This window comes from Ceratotherium simum, chromosome 22, assembly GCF_057802395.1.
Source record: "Ceratotherium simum simum isolate JZ-2026a chromosome 22, ASM5780239v1, whole genome shotgun sequence".
Classification (NCBI taxonomy): domain Eukaryota; kingdom Metazoa; phylum Chordata; class Mammalia; order Perissodactyla; family Rhinocerotidae; genus Ceratotherium; species Ceratotherium simum.
In genome coordinates, this window is record NC_141921.1 from 33,677,286 (window position 1) to 33,695,735 (window position 18,450).

Below are 18,450 nucleotides of genomic sequence, written 5' to 3' on the forward strand. Positions count from 1 at the left end.
AATCACCCTTTTTGGACAGCCTGGTCCCAACCATCGTTTCCCGTCCTGGAAGAAGTTCAATGTGCCTGAGTTGAGGTGACCCAGAGACCATCTGGTCTAGCCTCCTCATTTTACAGACAGGGAAACTGAGGCTCAGGGAAACGCTCGCCCCTTCTCGCAGGCCCTACTCAGGCTTCCAGCACTGTGGACTCCCCGGTACAAGCCGGCAATGGCTAAGCCGTAGAACAGAAGGAAGGAAGACGTGTTTTCAGGTCTCCTTCCCCGGAAACCAGCTGGGGCGGGTCCTGGCGAGGCGGACATGTATCTACTGTCCTTACACGTTAGCTGACGCGGCCTGAACAAGGTCTGCAGACGGCTCTCTAACGAGGGCCCAGCTGTCTCTCTCAGGGATGCCTGCGCCCGCAGGGAGGGCTGCCCGAGAGGTGCCAACTCAGGGACCAGAGCCGCAGCCAGGCCCGCACCACGGCGCAGCCGGGCACCCCAGCCTGGAGGGAGAAAGGGAAGTTTGTCCCCAGGCGGGCACAGGACTCTTCAGTTGGCAGAGTTTTTGCCTCTTGTAGCTCATCTGAACCTCACGACAACCAAGAGTCGCATTTTGCAGATGAGGATGCTAACATTTGTTGAGGACCTGCTATGTGTCAGGCGTGGTGTGTGGTTCTTTGTAATAACCACTCTTGACTGTGTGCGCTTTACGTCCGCCAGCTCGTTTACCCCACATACCAACGTCAGATCCATCGTACAGCTGATGAAACAAAAGCTCAGTGTTGAGGTGACGCCCTTGCCCCAGGTCACCCAGCTAGAACGTGGCAAAGCTGGCTCTGAACCTGGTGGGGCTCTCATGAGGAGCCAGCGAGGGAACACGCACCAAGCATCGGGCACACGCTTGACGGGGTAGGTTCTCGGCACAGCGTACTTGGCCTCTTATGTCCTCTTTCTGCTGTCGGCTTGTTTACATTCTCCCTGCTCCCTGGATGCTGTAAGAGTTTATAGGGACAAATACATGAGGAGATGGCGTAGATGAGAGGAATCTGCGAAAGACAACAGGAACATGAGGAGGGGGAGGCAGAAAGATCTAGAACAGAAGTGAGGGAGGAGGCTTCCGAGGAAATATGTTCTGTGCAGACCTGCACACTCGCTGCTGGTGCGTCTCTGGAGATTCTGGGGCCTCCGTTCTCCATTGTGTCCTTGGGGAATAAGCCTCGTCTCCTTGCCTCTGAATGGGGGGACAATGCCCACGTTGGGGGGTTGTCATGAGGATTAAATGGATAAATGTCTGTACGACCCACACATTCATGATCTCAATTCCCTGCCTGCCATTGTTTCCCCTGGAAATGATGTCTTTCCATGGAAATGTCCCAAAGGCCTATGAAACATTATTACATTCCCTCTCTTTCTAGGCAGGACATAAGTTTTTTTTCCTTCTTTTTTTTCTTGTTTTTTTTTTTTTTGGTGTGTGAGGAAGATCAGCCCTGAGCTGACATCCACGCCAATCCTTCTCTTTTTGCTGAGGAAGATTGGCGCTGAGCTAACATCCGTGCTGATCTTCCTTCACTTTATATAGGACGCCGCCACAACGTGACCTGACAAGCGGTGCATCGGTGCGCGCCCGGGACCCGAACCCGGGCTGCCAGCAGCGGAGCGCGCGCACTTAACCACTACGCCACGGGGCCGGCCTCTTTTTTTCCTTCTTAATTCTTTTTTTTTTTAATTGAGGTCACATTTGTTTATAACATTATATAGATTTCAGGTGTACATCATTATATTTCGATTTCTGTGTAGATTACATCATGTTCACCATCCAAAGACTAATTACCACCTATCACATACACATGTGCCTAATCACCCTAGGCAGGACATAATTTTGACATCCCTCCTATCTTGTCTTTCTTCCTTCCATTCAACAACTATTTACTGAGCATATATTATGTATATCTTTCTCTAGGCCCTGTACTCTCTGGAGTAAGAAAGATCCATCAATTAATTAATTAACACACCCATGAGTTCATTCATTCGTTTGATAAACATGAACCTCCTGGGCTCTCTGGGCTGTGACTTGTCGGTTTCTGGCCCCCTTTGTTCCCTTCTGGGTCCTGGCTGTGTTCTGGATAAGTGAGGATGCTGGATAAGTGAGTGTGATGGAGGACTTGGCCACTGCATCCTCCCTGGTCATGACCCTGTAATAATTCTTCTCTCTTTTCCTGTGGGGGTCATAAGCTCCCCTAGGTTCCTAATCGGTAGGCTTGGGGTGGGCCTGAGATTCTGTTTCTGTCACAAGTGAGTCTAATGCAGCTGATCTAGTTCAACCCCCTCCTTCTGTGGGGAAGTCTGAGGCTCAGAGAAGGGTAGCAACTTCTTTGAGGTCACACAGTAAATAGTTTCCAAAGCCAGCCTAGAACTGGGAGCTCTTGACTTGCCATCCAGGGTGCCTCCTGCTCTGCCAGGTCCCCTCGCTGTGGGTGTCCCTCCCTGGGTGGGCCCTGCTGGATTTCTCGAACAAACATTCCCTTTTCTCCTGCATCTGGCCAACAGGGTTGTTGATGAGCATGCCTCCTGGCTACGTGCAAAAATAAACGCAGCTCACAGCTTGCTCTGAGAGGAGGGTGTGTGTTTGTGTGTGTTGGGTACGGGGGTTAAGGCAGGGCACCTGGTGCCCCGTTGTCAGCAGGAGACCAGAAAGATGAGGACGTGCAGGAGAAACGGGAGAGAGACTCACAGTGCTCAGAGCTATGGGTGCTTGGCGTCGGGGAAATAGACTATTGACCCTTCCTCCTCCTTTGTCTGCCCATCAACTCCCTAGCCATCACTGTCAGAACATAATCATAGCAACAACAATGGCAGCAATAATAGTAAGAGGTTCATCACCGAGTGAGTGCCCTGTGCTAACCACTGCCCATGGACCAGAGAATTCCAGCTCACACACGTCAACCTGCTGGACCAGCGCTCCTAACCCCAGCCACCTGACGTGTGGTCCCCGGCTCAGCAGCACCCACACCCCCAGCAAGACCCCAGGTGGGTTTTTTTGCACATTAAATTTGAGGATCCCTGTACCATCACAGTGCCCCAATTCCAATAACAGCCCACCATCGATAACTGCAGCTAATATTTGTGGAGAACGTTCTGTGTGCTGGGGCTTTGCGCATAGAATCCCATTTGCCCTCATCAGCTTTCTGGAGTGGGTATGATCATCACTCCCATGTTACAGATGAGAAAACTAACCCAGTGAGGTTAAATAATTAGCCCGAGAACACACAGCCTGTAAGTGGCAGAGGTGGGATCTGAATATAGCCTTTCCCACACCACTGGCCTTATAGCTCCTGAGACCCCAGGCTTTCTTCCCTCGCTGCTTTTCTCATCTTCTCTGGGTTTCAAAGGCCAAGTCTGTTTCCCCTTCTTCCCTCGACCCCGTAGAGCCAGGGGACTTCTGAGGGCAGAGGCTGGGCTACCCCTAGTCACAGCTTCCGTGTCCATCAGCTCAGCCCTCCCACTGGGGGCAGAGGGCCACCTGCACTGGAGTCACCTGGGGTCTTTGAGAAAAGTGGCCCCTCTAGGTTCTAAGGATCAGAACCTCTGGGATGCAGGCTGGACACCAGCAAGTTTTCAGGGGACTTCAGTGCCCATTGAAACTGGAGCCCCGGTGCCTGAGATCACGCAGGGCAGGGACTGCAATGCCCATTTTATAGTCAAGGGCACTGAGGCCCAGAGAGTTTTCCAGTCGCCGTCCCAAGGTTGGAACCTGGCAGACTAGCCTAACGGAAGGCGCACTGGCTTGGGAGTCAGGCACTTCTAGGTTCACGTTCCTGCTCCTCTCCTTCCAAGCCTGAAGCCAGACCTGGATCTAGATCAGGTTCGCAGATCCAGATCACAGGCTGTATGCAGCTTTCTAGCTAAGAATGCTTTTTACATTTTCTAAGTGGTTGAAAAAAAATCAAAAGAATAATATTTTGTGACGTGAAAATTATGTAAAATTCAAATTCGTGTCCATTAGATTTATTGGAATATAGCCACGCTCACTGATTTATATATTGTCTACGGCTGTTTTCCTGCTACAGAAGCAGGCTGAGTAATGGCAACAGAGACTGTAGGCCCACAAAGCCTGAAATAGTTCCTATCTGGTGCTTTTCAGAAAAAGTTGGGCAACTCCTGGCCTACAGCAGAGATTCTCAAATGTTAGCTGCAGCAGAATCACCTGGAGGGCTTGTGAAAACAGATTGCTGGGCCCCGCCCCAGAGTTTCTGCTTCAGCCAGTCTGGGGTGGGGCCTGAGAACCTGCATTTCTGACAAGCTCCCAGGTAGTGCTGATGCTAGACCCACACCTGGAGGATCCTGGTTTAGAGGAACTTGGGTCTTCAAAGCGGGCCCTCAGCCCCACCCCAGAAGCTCATAGCCCACCCACGGGGCGGGAGGGGCTGGAGGAGAAGAGAGAGAGGAGGGAAAAGCTTCCACGGTCTGGTCCCATCTCATCCGCCGGTGCACCAGCCCCTCTTCCAGGCTGTCCTTGTGCTGGTATCTGCTCCCCCCTGGTGGCAGCAAGCTTGGAGCTGGCCTGGCACGTTCAGCCTTAATAGCCCATCCCTCCATTTGGAAACACATTTCAAAGCTTTCAAAGTTTGCGCGTCCTTTCCCCTAGGGAGTCCGCTTCTAGGAGTTTAATCCAAGAAAAGAATCGAGGATGCGTGCCAGGATGCTCATAGCTGCACTGTTTGTAAGAGGGCAAAACAGGAGACCCGGGCAGTCACTTGACACGGTCACACAGCTGGTGAGGAGCCCAGGCAGGATCTGAACTTGGGTCTGTCTGACTTGAGAGCGGGTGCCCTCGACTGCTGCACCACACAGCCCCTCAGGGTCCTCCCACCTGCCATCACAGAGCAGCGATGAGAGCATTGACTCCAGAGCTGAACTGCCTTGTGTTGAATCTCTGTTCTATTACTGATTGTGCAATGTCGGGCAAGTCACTTAACTGCTCTGTGTCTCAGTGTTCCCATCTGGAAAAGGGAACATGAGTTAACATGAGAGCTTAGCAGCGCGCACTGTGTGAGCTGCTATTATTATCACTTATGACACCCCCACCTTCCTCCTTCTTTGCCCTTCCCCCTCCTTTTGTCTTCTTAACTGGCTCAAAGCACTGCGGGTCACCGGGAGAGGCAGGCTGGTCCGGATCCACTGGGGCAGAGCTGGAGGAGCCGGGATGGGGCACTGAGGCCAGGAGGCTGCAGAGAGTAGGGCCACACATGCTGCTCTGAGAACTGCCCCCACCCACAGGCTGGGCCCCTATAGTCTGGGTAATAGGGCACAGAGCTTAACACATGGATCCCTGGGCTAAATAGGCCTAGACCTAAATCCTAGATCTTCTGTAGATGTGCGCAAGTAGCATCCCCTCTCTGAGCCTCAGTGTTCTTATCCATAGAATGGGAGCAGTAAGATGAGAGCAGCGGTTCTCGAAGTGTGGTCCCAGGCAGCAGCAGCATCACCTGGGAGCCCTTAGGAAATGCAAATCCTAACAAGCCCTCTGGTGATGCCCATGAAGTTGGAAAACATGGGATTCGCACATCCCCTCCATAGGCTTGTTATGACTGTTCACGAGAGAATACACGCTGGGCACCTAGCTCCATAATCGTGAGCTGCTGTTATTGTTACATGCCTGCTCCTTCTTGGCCTCAGCTGATGGGGCCAGCCGTATCCTGGCTCCAAGCTGAGCTGACCACAGCTCCTCTCCTGGGACCTGGGAATTGGAGATGTCAGTCTCTGTGTCCCTTCCGTGTGGCGTAGGGGCTAACTTGGTGGTCAACGCTGCTGTTTGGAGGCATCCATTTTTCTCTATTTGCTTTAACAGTCGAGAAGGCCGATCTGCAGAGAGAGGCTCAGAGGAGGAGGTCCCAGAGAGAGACACGGCTGCCCTGGTCGGGGGGCACCCATGTCCACTGAGACAGGCTGTCCCGCCTCCTCCTGGGTCCTGGAGGACACCTCTGGGCCTCCTGATAAGTCCCTCCTTTTCTCCTAAGTTGGTTTGAGGAGGTTTCTGTCACTTGCAATTAAAAGGGGTCTGGCATGTTGAGGGCTGGGAGTCAGGGTCAAGGTGGGTGTACGAAGGTCAAGGGTCACAGGCCTGAGGGGAACCACTTCCCCTCCTTCCCCTGCCAAGCTGCTAGCCCAGCCGGGAGATCCGAGTTTCAACCCCATCCCCATCCCTATGAGGAGGGACAAAGGGGAAAAGGAGGCGGCTGGGCAGTGATGGAATAGTCCCGAGACCCATCTGAGGTCAGCTCTGGGCTCCCCGTTATTCTTGGTCCTGGTTCCTGTGATGACACCTCAGCTGTCACCCCAGAGAGCTGTGGTGGTGAACCCTCCCCACCGGGTGGAGTAGAGCGATATTCACCAATAATAAAGGTGAAGGGTTTAGATAAACTCATGTTTGTGCAGAGCAAGGAATGTTTGACTGTGATGGGCTGAACACGCAGAGAGAGCCCTGGATTTCTGGCAGATCCGGAAGCCGGGTGGGGAGGTCTCAAAGAGGGTATGGCCGGCTTTGCCTGGGTCCTGGCAGCGAGACGGGGTGCCCTGCATGTGCTCGACACCAGCAGCTAGATCTGCTCTTGGAGTGGAGTGTAGCCCTGTATGGACAGACCCAACAGCTGAGGCTCGAGAATGTGGACTCCTGGGGTCCAATGGGTTCAGGCGAGAGGCTGGGGGACCATGGAGGGGGCTGCAGAAGGGGATTCCAGGAGGTGTAGGGGGCTAAGAAGTGGTATGTCTACAGGTTTAGCAAGAGCTTTCAGACAAAGAGAAGCAGGCTCCAATCCCAGCTGTGCACCTGTCAGCTGTGTGACCCTGGGCAAATCGCTTGCCCTCTCTGAGCCTCAGATTCTTATTTGTAAGATGGGGATAATACTATGTAACTCCTAGGGTCTGTGGTGGGGATGGAGTGAGCTAATGTACACAAAGCACTAGGTGCACTCAACTCAACTGTGCAGTGTAACTCAACTGTGGTGTGGTTATGATGATGATAACTGTTATTACTAGACTCAAAGGCCCAGCAGACAGTTTGTACTAAAAGGGTTGAGCAGCAAAAGAAGGCCTAGCCCCTGGAGAAAAGGCTCCAGGTCCCTGTTGGAGAGCCTGAAGTTACGGCAGGTCATCAAGGCCAGGCCTGAGGCCCAGAAGATGCGGCAGGAGCTGCGCCCAATGAACGGAGTCCTGAGAAACACGGCAGCCAAACAGGAGGCTGGACTGGCGCCATGACGCTATGTGATTGGCCGGAGTGCCTTAAACCCCTCCTACCTCGGGCCAGGATTGGCCGACGGTCTTGGTGGCGTAGGCTAGTAGGAGGGGCTGCAGAGAGCAGGTGCGGGGCTGGGACGCTGGAGGCGTCCTGTGCCTGTCTTGGCCCCTCAGGCAACGAGTCTTTATTGAGAGGCCGCTGTGCATCTTGGGCTCTGCGGGGTTCAGAGATGGGCAGGGGAAGGAGCTCACGGCCTGGTGGGCGGATGGTGTGGGCATGGGTGAAAAGCCAGATGCAGGTTGTGCGTGCTCAGCCCTGAACAAGTGAGAAATGGGGTTGGAGGAGGTCAGAGGGGTGAGAGCTGTGAGGCTGGGATGGCCGGGCTTCAGGGAGGAGGTGCGGCTTGAATGAGGTTTTCAAGGACTTAGATAGGCAGAGGGGAGGGAGAGCGCGAGAGTAAGGGCACGAGGCAGGACAGCGTGTGCTTGCCTGGAGGACAGAAAGGGCCCAGCTGGTCTGGGTAGAGATATTCTCCCTCCAGGAGAGGAAGGAGAGGGGCTGGGAGGTCAACCCATAGAGAGCCTTGAAGGCCAGGCTTGTGGGCTGGGACTATATCCAGTGGACAGTGGGGAGCCACGGAAGGTTACTGAGCAGGGGAGTGACATTTGTTCTAACTGGATGGCTGAGCTTGTGCCAGGTTGGGAAGATATTGGAAGGGGAGCATATGGGGAGAATCAAAAGGGGAAGGGTCTTGGATCCAAGGTCAACCAAGGCGGACCCCTCTATCCCTTGGGTGGGCGTTTATGAAGTTACAAGCAGAAAGCTCCTTTGGGGGCTGGCCTAGACATGTTGCCTTGAAAGAGGTCTCAGGTCGTCAGTGGGCAGACCTGCCTTTGAATCCCAGCTCTGCTGTGGGATCAAGGACAATCCCTTTATCCCTCTGATCCTCAGTCTTCTCCCCTGTAAACTGGGCACGATGCAACCTATCGCCAAGGATGAGTGTGAGGACTAATGAGAGAACAAGGAAAGGGTCCAGCCCAGGGCTTGGAGCACAGTAGGTGCTCAGTAGATGGTGTTCTCACCCCGTCTCCCACTGTGTGGCTGTCAGAGGGCTGGACATAGAGTCTGACCCTCCGATCACCTCCGATTAGGGAGAGTTTCTATTTTCAGAAGTCATTCATTCATTCATTCATTCATTGTTTAGTCATTCAGCCAGCATTCAAGCAGCATTGCTGAGCGCCTGCTGTGTGCTAGGTGCTGGACACAGAGTTGAATCAGACCAGTGTCCCTTGGCCTTGAGGAGTTTATTGACGCATTCGTTCAGCAACACCCATGGAGCCCTGCTGCGCGCTTTGGCTGGGTGGGGGTGGTGCTGGGGTAGAGTGAGCAGTGCTGGCGGCAGAGCGGGTGGGGAGGGGGTGAGGCAGCCCCACAGGTCAGGCCTCCATGTCCGGGAAGAGCAGGAACCCAGAGAAGATGCTGTTGGCGCCTTCGATGCCCAGCAGGGAGTTCCTGTCGGTGGCCTGCAGGAAGACGCTCTCCCCGACTTCCAGCTTGAGGACTATGCTGCCCGTGGTGACCTGGAAGGTGCTGTGGACAAAGTCGCAGAAGGTGACCACCTTCTGCATGCGCTCGCGGCCGCGGACGAGGTTCACGCACAGGTTCCCCCGCGAGCTGGCGTGGTAGGTGAAGTAGTAGAGGCCGGGAACCCTGCAGGTGAACTTGCCGCTGCGAGGCTCGTAGTTTTGGTTCTCGTTGGTGATCACGTGGTCAAAGCGGATGGCCTGGTCCTTCCGCAGGGGGCTGTTGATGGTCCGTGTGGCAGAGAAGGCGATTTTTTGTGTGGCCTTGTAGTCTCCCGATTCACCCTTGGGCCCACGGGCTCCAGGGGGCCCTGGGGAACCTTTGGGGCCAACGGGGCCCTTGGGGCCGACTTTTCCTGGCGTCCCAGGAGTCCCTGGTTCCCCCTTCTGTCCGAACTCGCCATGGTCTCCTGCTAGCCCTGGCAGCCCTGGAAAAGCAGAGACAAGAGAGATGAGGCGACCAGCGATCACTGAGAACCCAAGGAGGAAGCCCTAGGCTGGAAGCAGGGAGCCTGGCTGTGTGACCTCGGGCAGGTCCCCTCCTCTCTGGGCCTCAGCTTACCATCTGTGAAGAAGAGGAGGAGGGTCAGAGAGGGCCTCTGAGTCTCCTTCCAGCCCAGCTTTCCGAGTCTGATGTGCTTGACGGCAGTGGGGACAGACGCCCAGGGGGTGGGGAGCAGTGTCTCCCTAAGGAATGTGCTGGGCTCCCTAAGGAATGTATGAGCTCACCCCAGCTCATACAGGCACCCTTGTTTGGGTGTAAGCCTGGAGCAGGGATTATACATTCTTGGCCCACGTGCTGCCTCTCTCCACTCGCTCTCCCATGGCAGACATCCTTAATCAATTGCGGCATTCTTTCTTGCTGACCCTGGAAGTGGGCCTTAGGATCCTTCTCACTCCACCACTCAGAGCAGCCACGACCCCTTGGTTTGGCACAACACAAGAGAACTCTCTTTTCCAGTAGAGTGGCAGAGCATAGTGGCTGAGAACATGGGCTCAGAGGACAGACAGATGTGCTTCTCACGCCACATCTACCATCATTAGTTGTGTCACCTTGACTGAGTCACATTCTCCAAGGCTCAGCTTCCTCATCTGTGAAATGGGGATGATGGTATTTTGTGGGATCGTGAGGATTAAATGAGGAGAGTGTTGGCTATGGCGAAATGAATAAATGAACTGCATTTTGCAGGAGGGTTTTCACAGTGAGAAGTCTCATTTGAACCCTGCGACAACCCTGCAAAAGTATCATCGTCTCCATCTTACACGTGAGAAAGTAGCAATTCAGAGAGGCGCAGCCGCTTGTCCTAGAGGTAACCCAGGACCGCATGGCCGCAGTGGAGTCCCCTCTATACCTGGATTTAGTGGTAAGAGAGCTGTGGTCTGTTCTTGGCCTCAACGTTTACTGGGCTCCCTTGGGCAAGTCAGCAGTCCTTCTGGACATCAGTTTTCCCGTCTGTAAAATGGGGATCAGAATTCCCTCTTTGCAAACTTATTGCGAGGGCTCAGCAAGCTGGTGGATTTGCAAATGCTTTTGCAATCTCTAAGGGGGGGCAACTGTGACCTGGGAGGCAGGAGATGGGGCCTTGTTGAGTGACATGAGTGTGTCCCCAAAGCCCGCAGTACCTTTCTCTCCCTTTATCCCCGGGATCCCAGGTTTGCCGTCAGAGCCAGGTGCCCCCGGGATGCCTGGGATGCCAGGAATGCCCCGGTACCCAGGGCAGCTGCCCTGGGCCTGGGAGACGTCCAGTAGACCCAGGAGCAGCAGCAGCAGCAGCAGCATCGCCACGATGCTGCCTATCAGGGTCTTCATCTCTGCACTGTCTCAGCTGCTTCCTGCGGGGGGACAAGAAGATGGGCCAGGTTACTACCGGGGAGACTCCTCGCGCTTGTTCATTCATTCCTTCCTTTGTTCACGTGGTCACCGAGGGTGTGCTAGCCACCGACCCTGCTCTGAGTGCGGGGGACACAGGGATGAGCAAGACAGACGTGTCCTCTGCCTTCGTGAAGCCGACAGCCTAGGAGAAGACAGACGAGGAGTTAGAGACCGTGCTGCGTGCTCTCTTATAGAAATGAAAGGGTACCCGAGGCAGAGTAACTGGCTGGGGTGGGAGGTGGCTGGTTTTGTGGGGGAAGTCCTCCCACCGGGACAGTTTGCTAGACAGGGGAGGGGTCGCTGAGAAGTGATGTGTAGGCCGAGAGCTGAAGATTCAGAAAAGGCTGGGGCAAGGATGTTCCAGGAGGAGAGGAGAGGACAGCGGAGGCCAAGGCCTGGAGGTGGGACACAGCCTGGAGTGCTGAGGACCAGCAGGGAGGCAGGTGTGGCCAGAGGGGAGTGAGGGGGCCAAGTGACCGGAGATCGGGGCCTTGATGGCTGTGGTGTGCGGGTTTTGGATTTTATTGCAAGTGTTCTCATTCATTAGAGCTTCTGAATTCAGGACGCCCCGGCTGCTTCCAAGTGGGCCATTTTATATCCTCAGAGCAGCCCTGCATGGGCGAAGCTGTTATTTCTACACCGAAGAGGAGACTGAGGCTCAGAGAGGCCCAGTCACTTGCTCAGGGTCACACAGGAAGGACTGCAGCTGGGACTTGAACCCAGGCCTTTGTGGCACTGAAGCCAGTGTCCCTGCCAAGCATGCCAGGCCATCCCTTCTGGCGGAATATTCTCAGGTCCCTCCAAAGGCTGTGGGCCTGGTGAGAGGGCGGTGCTGGCCCCGTCTTAATCCCAGAGAACAAGGAAGAAGCCCTTGGCTGTCTTGAGCTGGTCAGCAGGGCCAGTGCCCCGTGGCATCAATTCTCAGGACAGAAGGGACCTGAAAATTCATCTAGTCCAACCCTTAGCCTGTTCTTTTTTTTCAACTGAGGCAACATTCATATAACATAAATTAACCATTTTAAAGAAAACATTTCAGTGGCACTTAGCATTTGCGATATTGTGCAACCACTGCCTCTCTCTGGTTCCCAAACATTTTCATCATCCCAGACTTACAGCCTGTACTCATGAAGCAGTACTCAATCCCTCTTCCCCCCTCATCCCCTGACAACTGCTAATCTGCTTTCTGACTCTGTGGATTTACCTATTCTAGATATTTTGTATAAATGGAATCACACAATATGTGACCTTTTGTGCCTGGCTTATTTCATTTAGCTTCATGTTTTTGAGGTTCATCTACGTTGTAACACGTATCAGTACTTCATTCCTTTTTATGGCTGAATAATATTCCATTGTATGGACATATTATGATTTGTTTATCCATTCATTATTAGTGGGCATTTGGGAAGTTTCACCTTTTGGCTATTGTGAATAATGCTGCTATGAACATTCACGTACAAGGATTTGTTTGAATACCTATTTTTGGTCATTCTATGTTTAACTTTTTGAGGAACCCTCAATCTACTGTTAAGTCTCCTCAATAACATCTCTGCCAAGGACTTTTCCATCCATGGCTTGCACCTTGTCAGTGATGGGCATCTCATTACCTGCCAAGGCAGCCACTCCAGCTTTGCCCAGATCCAAATTCTCCCCATCCTTCAAGGCTCAGGTCAAAGGCTTTCTCCTCCAGGAAGCCTTCCCTCATACCCCTTTATCCCACAGAGGCTGAGCTGTTTTCTGCTCTTAAAATAGGAGAGCAGAGTGGTCCCTGTCCACCTCCCAGGACAGCTGAGGATCCAGGAGGGGCCACGGCTGGGAAAGAGTCATGGAATTCCGAGCTCTTGTTCAGCCTCGTTGCTGCTGCTGTCTGATCCTCACAGCGCTCTGGGGAAGCGGGTTGTGATTATTTCCCCATCTTGCAGATGGGGAAACTGAGGCTCCAACATTAGAAAGCAACCTGCCCCAAGTTACCTGGCAAGTTGGTGAATGGCAGAACTGTGGCCAAACCCCTGCCCTCTCTGCCTCATGCTGGCTGTACCAGCCCGGAATCTGGCACGTGGAGGCCTTCCTGAGACCAGAACAGCCGGCTGATTTTTGGCTCCTGAGCTCAGAAAATCGACCTCAGCCTCTCAGTCTAGCCCTAACCCACTTACTGCCCAGACCCCCGAGTTATGCCAGAACCTGTGGTGGGCACCAAGGACAGTGGGGCTACAGAGACGGGTGTGGGCAGGGCCACAGGTGACCAGCGTAGGCTCTGTCGTGCTCCCAAGAGTGGTGGCTCAGGGGCTGCTCCCGATTAACTTTGAGTAAGCATCAGTTCCCACTCTTGCTGGAGGTTTCACAAGATGACAGTTTGACAACTTGAATAACCCATGCGTTGGGCACTTAGCAGGTGCCAGGCTCTGTCCCAAATGCTTTGCGTGCCATTATCTCATTTAATTTGGTCCTTATGGCAACTCCCGGAGAGAGCACCCCTGCTTTCTCGTTTTACAGAAAGGAAACTGGGGATCAGAGAGGGAGAGAGGGTCGATCAAGGTCACACAGCCCCCGCGCGGCTGGGATTCAAACCCACTCCCACTCAATCTGGAAACTCACGGGGGGCTACATCGAGGTCGTTCCACCTGGTGGTTAAAACACGGCTTTGGAGCCCGACAGCCTGGCAGAGGAGCTCAAGCACGGGCTGCACTTGGAGCAGGGCAGGGTGCGCGGCCTGGCGAAGCTTTTATCATTACTGTGACTGCTGCGATCGTTAGGCAGCAAACATTCCCCGGTGGTGAGAGGCCCAGAGCGTCATAAGGGAAGCAGTGCTGCCAGGGTCCAAACCTCTGCCACTTCCTAGCTAAGGACTTGGGCTGGTCACCTCTCCTCTCTGGCCTCTCCTCTCTGGTCCCCTTCTATAAAATGGAGATAATGCTAATCTCTACCTGGTAGGGTTGTTGGGAGGACAGACGAGTTAGGGCTTACGACAGAGTCCGGCATGTTGGAAATGCTTAATGAATATTAGCTATTTTTTTAGTTATCACCATCATCCAAGAATCCCCAAGTTTCGGGACATGATGGAAGATGGTTGGAAAAGTAAAAAGGGATCTGGTCCTTTGGGAGATTGGGCTCAGAAAGAGGGGGTCTCAGGCAGAGGCAGCCCAGGGGTGGAGAGCTCTGACCGGCTGCCGGGGGTTGGGGGGAGCATCCTGACCGATGAAGAGACTTAGATTTCTTTGGGAAGCAGGAGGTGAGGTGGAGGGAGTGGGAAGATCTGGGTTCTGGCCCATTTCAGAGGCTGCTGAGTCTTAGACTTGGGCAAGGACTTAAAACTCGTCAGGTCTGACCGCCCCTGCCTTCACCCTCCGTCACCCCCAGCAGCCTTGCTCCTCACGTCTTTCCCCACATCACTGACCCTTCCATCTCCTTCCAGCCGCAACAGTCCCTTTTCCCCTCACTTGGAGTCAGGCCAACTTGACCTCGAATCCCCCTCGCCTATGCTGCTACGTTGCTGCATGACCTCAGGCAAGTGCCTTAACCTCTCTGAGCCTCTTTGGCAAAGTTCATTTCTACCTGACAGGGCTGCCAGAGGGTTAAATGAGATGGAACCTAAAAGGAAGGAGGTCCCCAGCGCAGTGCCTGATCCCACTCCTCCTTGACGAACGTTTTTGAGTTCTCTTAGGACTAATAGCTAGTCACAATTCTGCCTGCAAGTCAAGTTACTTCCTTGAAAGTCAAGCTGAGCCTTCTTAGCAGACTGCGAGGAACTAAGAGAAGGCAGGTGTTGGAGAAATGCTGGGCTGGGTGGAGGGGGACCTGCGTTCTAATTTCACCTCTGCCTCTGACATATTTTGAACCAGATAGTGTGCTGAGCACTGGCTAAGTTTGATCTCTTTTGGGGCTCACAGCACCCCTGAAAGGTTCTATTATCCCCAGAGAGGGTCCAGGCTCAGAGAGGATATGTGACTTGGCCCAGATCACCAGCACCTAAGAGGCAGAAGCAGGACTCAGCTCCAGTCTCGGTGACCCCAAAGCCCTCATGCTGGTGGCTCCCATTTTAGGCTGTCTCCCTATCACCTGGGGCCCCAGGTACCAGCAGACCCCCAAGCTCACCCCCAGAGAGTTTGATTCCCAAGGTCTGGGATTGGGCCCAGGAACCCTCACTGTTCAACACCCCAGGTGGCTCTGAGGCAGGGGATGCAAGGCCTACACTTTGGGAATCACCACCCTCCACCGTATTGGCCCTGCTGGCAAGTCCCCCCAGGCGCCGACCCCATCCTCACCTGGGAACTCGGCCTCCTGTGATGCTTCTGGGCTGGGCAGCAGTGGGACTAGGAGCCGGGAGCCTGCTGCTCTCAGTCCAAAGCGGAAGTTCCATTCCCCGGAGACAGGAAGGGCCTTCCCCTGGCAGCTCCCACCCAGGGGCCCCGCAGGCTGGCCCCCCTCCCCGTCACCCCACTTGTACCCTGTCCTGCTGCCCTCAGGCAGTTTCAGGTCCTGTTTCTGCAATCTGGAGGGGTTTACTGTAAATAGGGTGGGTGGGTGGTGAGTTTGGTTTCGCCGGCTCAGCAGCTGTGGGGAGAAAGGCTGTCCTGGGAGATGTCCCCAACTGGTGGCTAACTGCCAAGGGCCCTGCTCTCACGGTCTTCTACGGGGAACGGGGTGTTCCTCAATGAAATGAAAACGTGGCCGGCCTGGCGCCTGAGCGCTGGATTTGGAGTAGAAGCCTTGATTCGCGTTCCGGCTCCGCCACTTAGCAGCCAAGGGAGCTCAAGGGAGCCCCAATTTCCTCTGCTTTACGATGGGACCGTAATTGCACCTGCTCTGCAGATCATAGAGGGCGCTGGGGGCTCAGATGGGACGGTGGAGGAGAAAGAGGAGGGTAAACTGTGAAGTGCAGGGTACATGCTAATTGTTAACATCATGCCACGTCCCAGGCTTCCCCTTTCTGGGCTCGTCTCTTCTGCTTTCTTCTCATATGGCACTCCTGCTCTTTCCCTGTTCTCAGAACATAATCTAATCATGAAAAATGAATTTAAAACGTGGGCATTATTTATTTATGTCCCTTCCTCTACTTCCAGCAAGGCTTGAAGCTGATGACAGTAACAGGCATGGGCAGGGGCCTGTTGCTTGTTGATCCTGGAGTCACACTCAGTCAGGGCTTGCAGGTCACCAGGCCCATCCCGCTCATTTCACGTATGAGGAAACTGAGGCCCAGGGGGCAGAGAGTCGTCATGCAACAGATACTTATGGTGAATAAATATCTCTGTGTGCTAGGCCCTGGAGAGACAGCCACAAGCAGATCAGCCGTGGTTCCTGCCCCATGGAGCATCCCTTCCACTGGAGGAGACTTGTGTTAATGACACAACGGTTTCACTGCTCCTGTGATACGTGTCACAATAAAGGAGTGACTGCTGGAACCCACACCTCGTGCAAGAGGCAGATGCAGGATTCGGAGCTGGACGTCAGCCCCTTAGCGAGGCTGCGGCTAAGGCTCCGTGGCCCTCTCAGGGAGAGTTGTCGCCCAGCACCGGGAGCTGCTGTGGGTCAGCAGGGCCCTCTGACAGCTGTGCTTGGAGATGGAAAATCGCTGGGCTTGTGGACGCCGCCTGATGGGAATGAAGTGTTGCCTGCAGTGCTGAAGGGAAAGAGGAGACCAGTTTGATCAAACCGAAGGGTCTCTGGGCTCAGCCGACTATAGACCCAAGGGGCCCAGGCCTGGGGGGAGGAGAAGGCAGTGGGCTCTGAGCAGGTCCAGGGGTCCGTCTGAGGGCTCCTGAGGCCGTGTGGCCCTGGGCCTCTAATTCTTCAGTGGCCACGGGAATGGGAGAAAATGGGCTTGAACTTGGGTGGAAGCAGCGCGAGCCTAGGAACAGGAAGCAGCAAGGAGGAGGAGAGGGCACGGGCTTTGGCATCAACCCCATGCTGAGTCTGAAGCCCAGCTCTACCTCGTTCGAGCTGTGTGGCCTCAGGTACATTTATTGACCTCTGTGTCCCCTATATGAATTGGGGGCTAGGGCACCCCCTCCTGGGGTTGTTATGGGGGCCAGTGAGGGAACCGTGCATGTCGAGGGAGGGCCTAGCTAAGTGCCAGCCCTCGGTGGACACCTAATGCGAACCTGGGAACAGTATGATTTCCATGAAGAGAAGACAGATTTCTTGGAGCCTGGGCGCACGGGAGCCACACTTGGACTAGGGGGAGGCCTGGATTAGGGAGCAGGGGCTAGGGGGTCTCTGGACCTTGGCCCCTGAGTGGGAGCCAGCTGGTCTGTGTACCCACAAAATTGCTGACTGGCATCCCTGATAGAGAGGGGACGATCCCTACAAAAGGTGGAAAAGAAACCCAAAACCCCTCAACGTCCCATGGTCGGAGAGATTCCTTGCAGCTTGGGGTGTCCCATTCTAGTTCCTGTTGCCCTCCACCCCTCCTCGCCTGCCCCCCTTAAAAACCCTCGCCCGGCTCCCCTCAGCCCAGAGACAAGCTGGTATTTTCAAAGGCCCGTCTCTCCTGACGAAGAGAGAACAAGAAAACAATTACGGAAAATAAAAATGGCATACAAAAAGGGCATTTCCAAAGCACAGGTTTCTGATCTGACACTGTGGCCTACATGAACGGGGTATTGATTTTTAAACAAAAGAGAAATGAGAAGAAGGACATGTCACTTGGGGCATAGCTGTGCGGACCGCCGAATGGTGGATGGAGCGGCCCTGTGACCCCGGCCCTGTCCCTGCCAGAGGCACCCGTGAGCCAGGCTGGGTTCCTCGGCCCTTGCCTCTGTTCTTGCTCTCAGTGAGTGTGAGTGTGTGTGTGTGGACGTGTGTGTCTATCTCTTCTTCCTTCCCCCCGACACGTCTCCCACGCCCCTACTGTGTGCCAGGCATGCATCAAAGCGGCCTGGCCTCAAGGATGCTCAGAGGCCAGTGAGGGAGGCAGATCTGTAAGGAAACAAGTGCGGGAAAGCCAGTTGGTGGACCACGGGCATTTGCTTCACCGGGCCAACTGCCTACTCACCCCCCGCCCCGTCCTCCCCAAAACTTTATAAGACAGACTTGGGTCCAGAAATCTGTTTTGTAAATAAATCTGCAGAGAATTTTGTTGTACTACCAGATATGAGAACTTGAGCTCTAAAGAGTCCAGAGTTTGTGGTCCAAGACTGTGGAAGGAACTGTGGGCACACGAGGGTGAGAATCAGGGAAGGCTTCATGGAGGAGGTGACTTTTGTGTTGGCGCCTGACAGTTGAGTGTGTATTATCTGGGTGGATGGAGGATTTGTGAGAGTGGAGTGGGGACCCCACGGGATGAAGGGACATCATGGGCAGAGGCACGGAGGTGTGAAACAGCTCCTCTCAGGAACAAGGGAGCAGAAGTGGATGGAGGTGGGTGTAGAGCTGGGCTCGAGCCACTGCTCTGACAGCCCACCTCTGTTGGCCGGTGCCTCCATGAGCTCCGCGGGGCCTCGTGGAACCAAACTGAGATCCCAGCCAGGCCGGGCCAGGTTCTCCCAGGCCTGAGTGAGCCTCGGGTCTCCCTGGGCTCTGGGCCTGGCCCCACTGTCTGCACAGGAAACCTACACTTTTTATCTTTTCGAACCTGGACTGTCAACCCCTTCTCGTGGCTGCCACAGGGAAAGTGCTGCAGCTCGTAGCCAGCCTCCTGGTCCCCCAGCAAGGATTGGGGCAGCGGGGCCCAACTGTCTGGACCCTCATGGTGAAACCCTGACAGCGGGTGGGCAGCAGTGGTGTCAGACGACCTCCTGGGGGCTCCCTGAGCCTGTCAGTTACTCGGGGCGAATCAGACCTCC

The 18,450-nt window shown here is 54.5% G+C and overlaps 1 protein-coding gene across 1 annotated transcript; it reads right to left on the reverse strand.

The window, feature by feature from the left end:
* Nucleotides 1-8,513: 8,513 nt before the first annotated feature.
* Nucleotides 8,514-15,047, reverse strand: C1QB (complement C1q B chain). The gene is made up of 3 exons (XM_004425698.3): nt 14,932-15,047; nt 10,423-10,632; nt 8,514-9,227 (listed from the first exon to the last, which is right to left on the reverse strand). Exons 2-3 carry the CDS (start codon nt 10,607-10,609, stop codon nt 8,653-8,655), a joined length of 762 nt encoding a protein of 253 aa, XP_004425755.1. The 5' UTR covers nt 10,610-10,632; nt 14,932-15,047; the 3' UTR covers nt 8,514-8,652.
* Nucleotides 15,048-18,450: the final 3,403 nt, after the last annotated feature.

Excerpts from the sequence above, each read along its gene's own strand:
- C1QB (XM_004425698.3), bottom strand. The coding sequence starts at position 10,609 with ATGAAGACCCTGATAGGCAGCATCGTGGCGATGCTGCTGCTGCTGCTG. Across the intron at positions 9,228-10,422 it reads GGGGATAAAGGGAGAGAAAG|GGCTGCCAGGGCTAGCAGGA; the intron begins GTACTGCGGGCT and ends CTGCTTTTCCAG.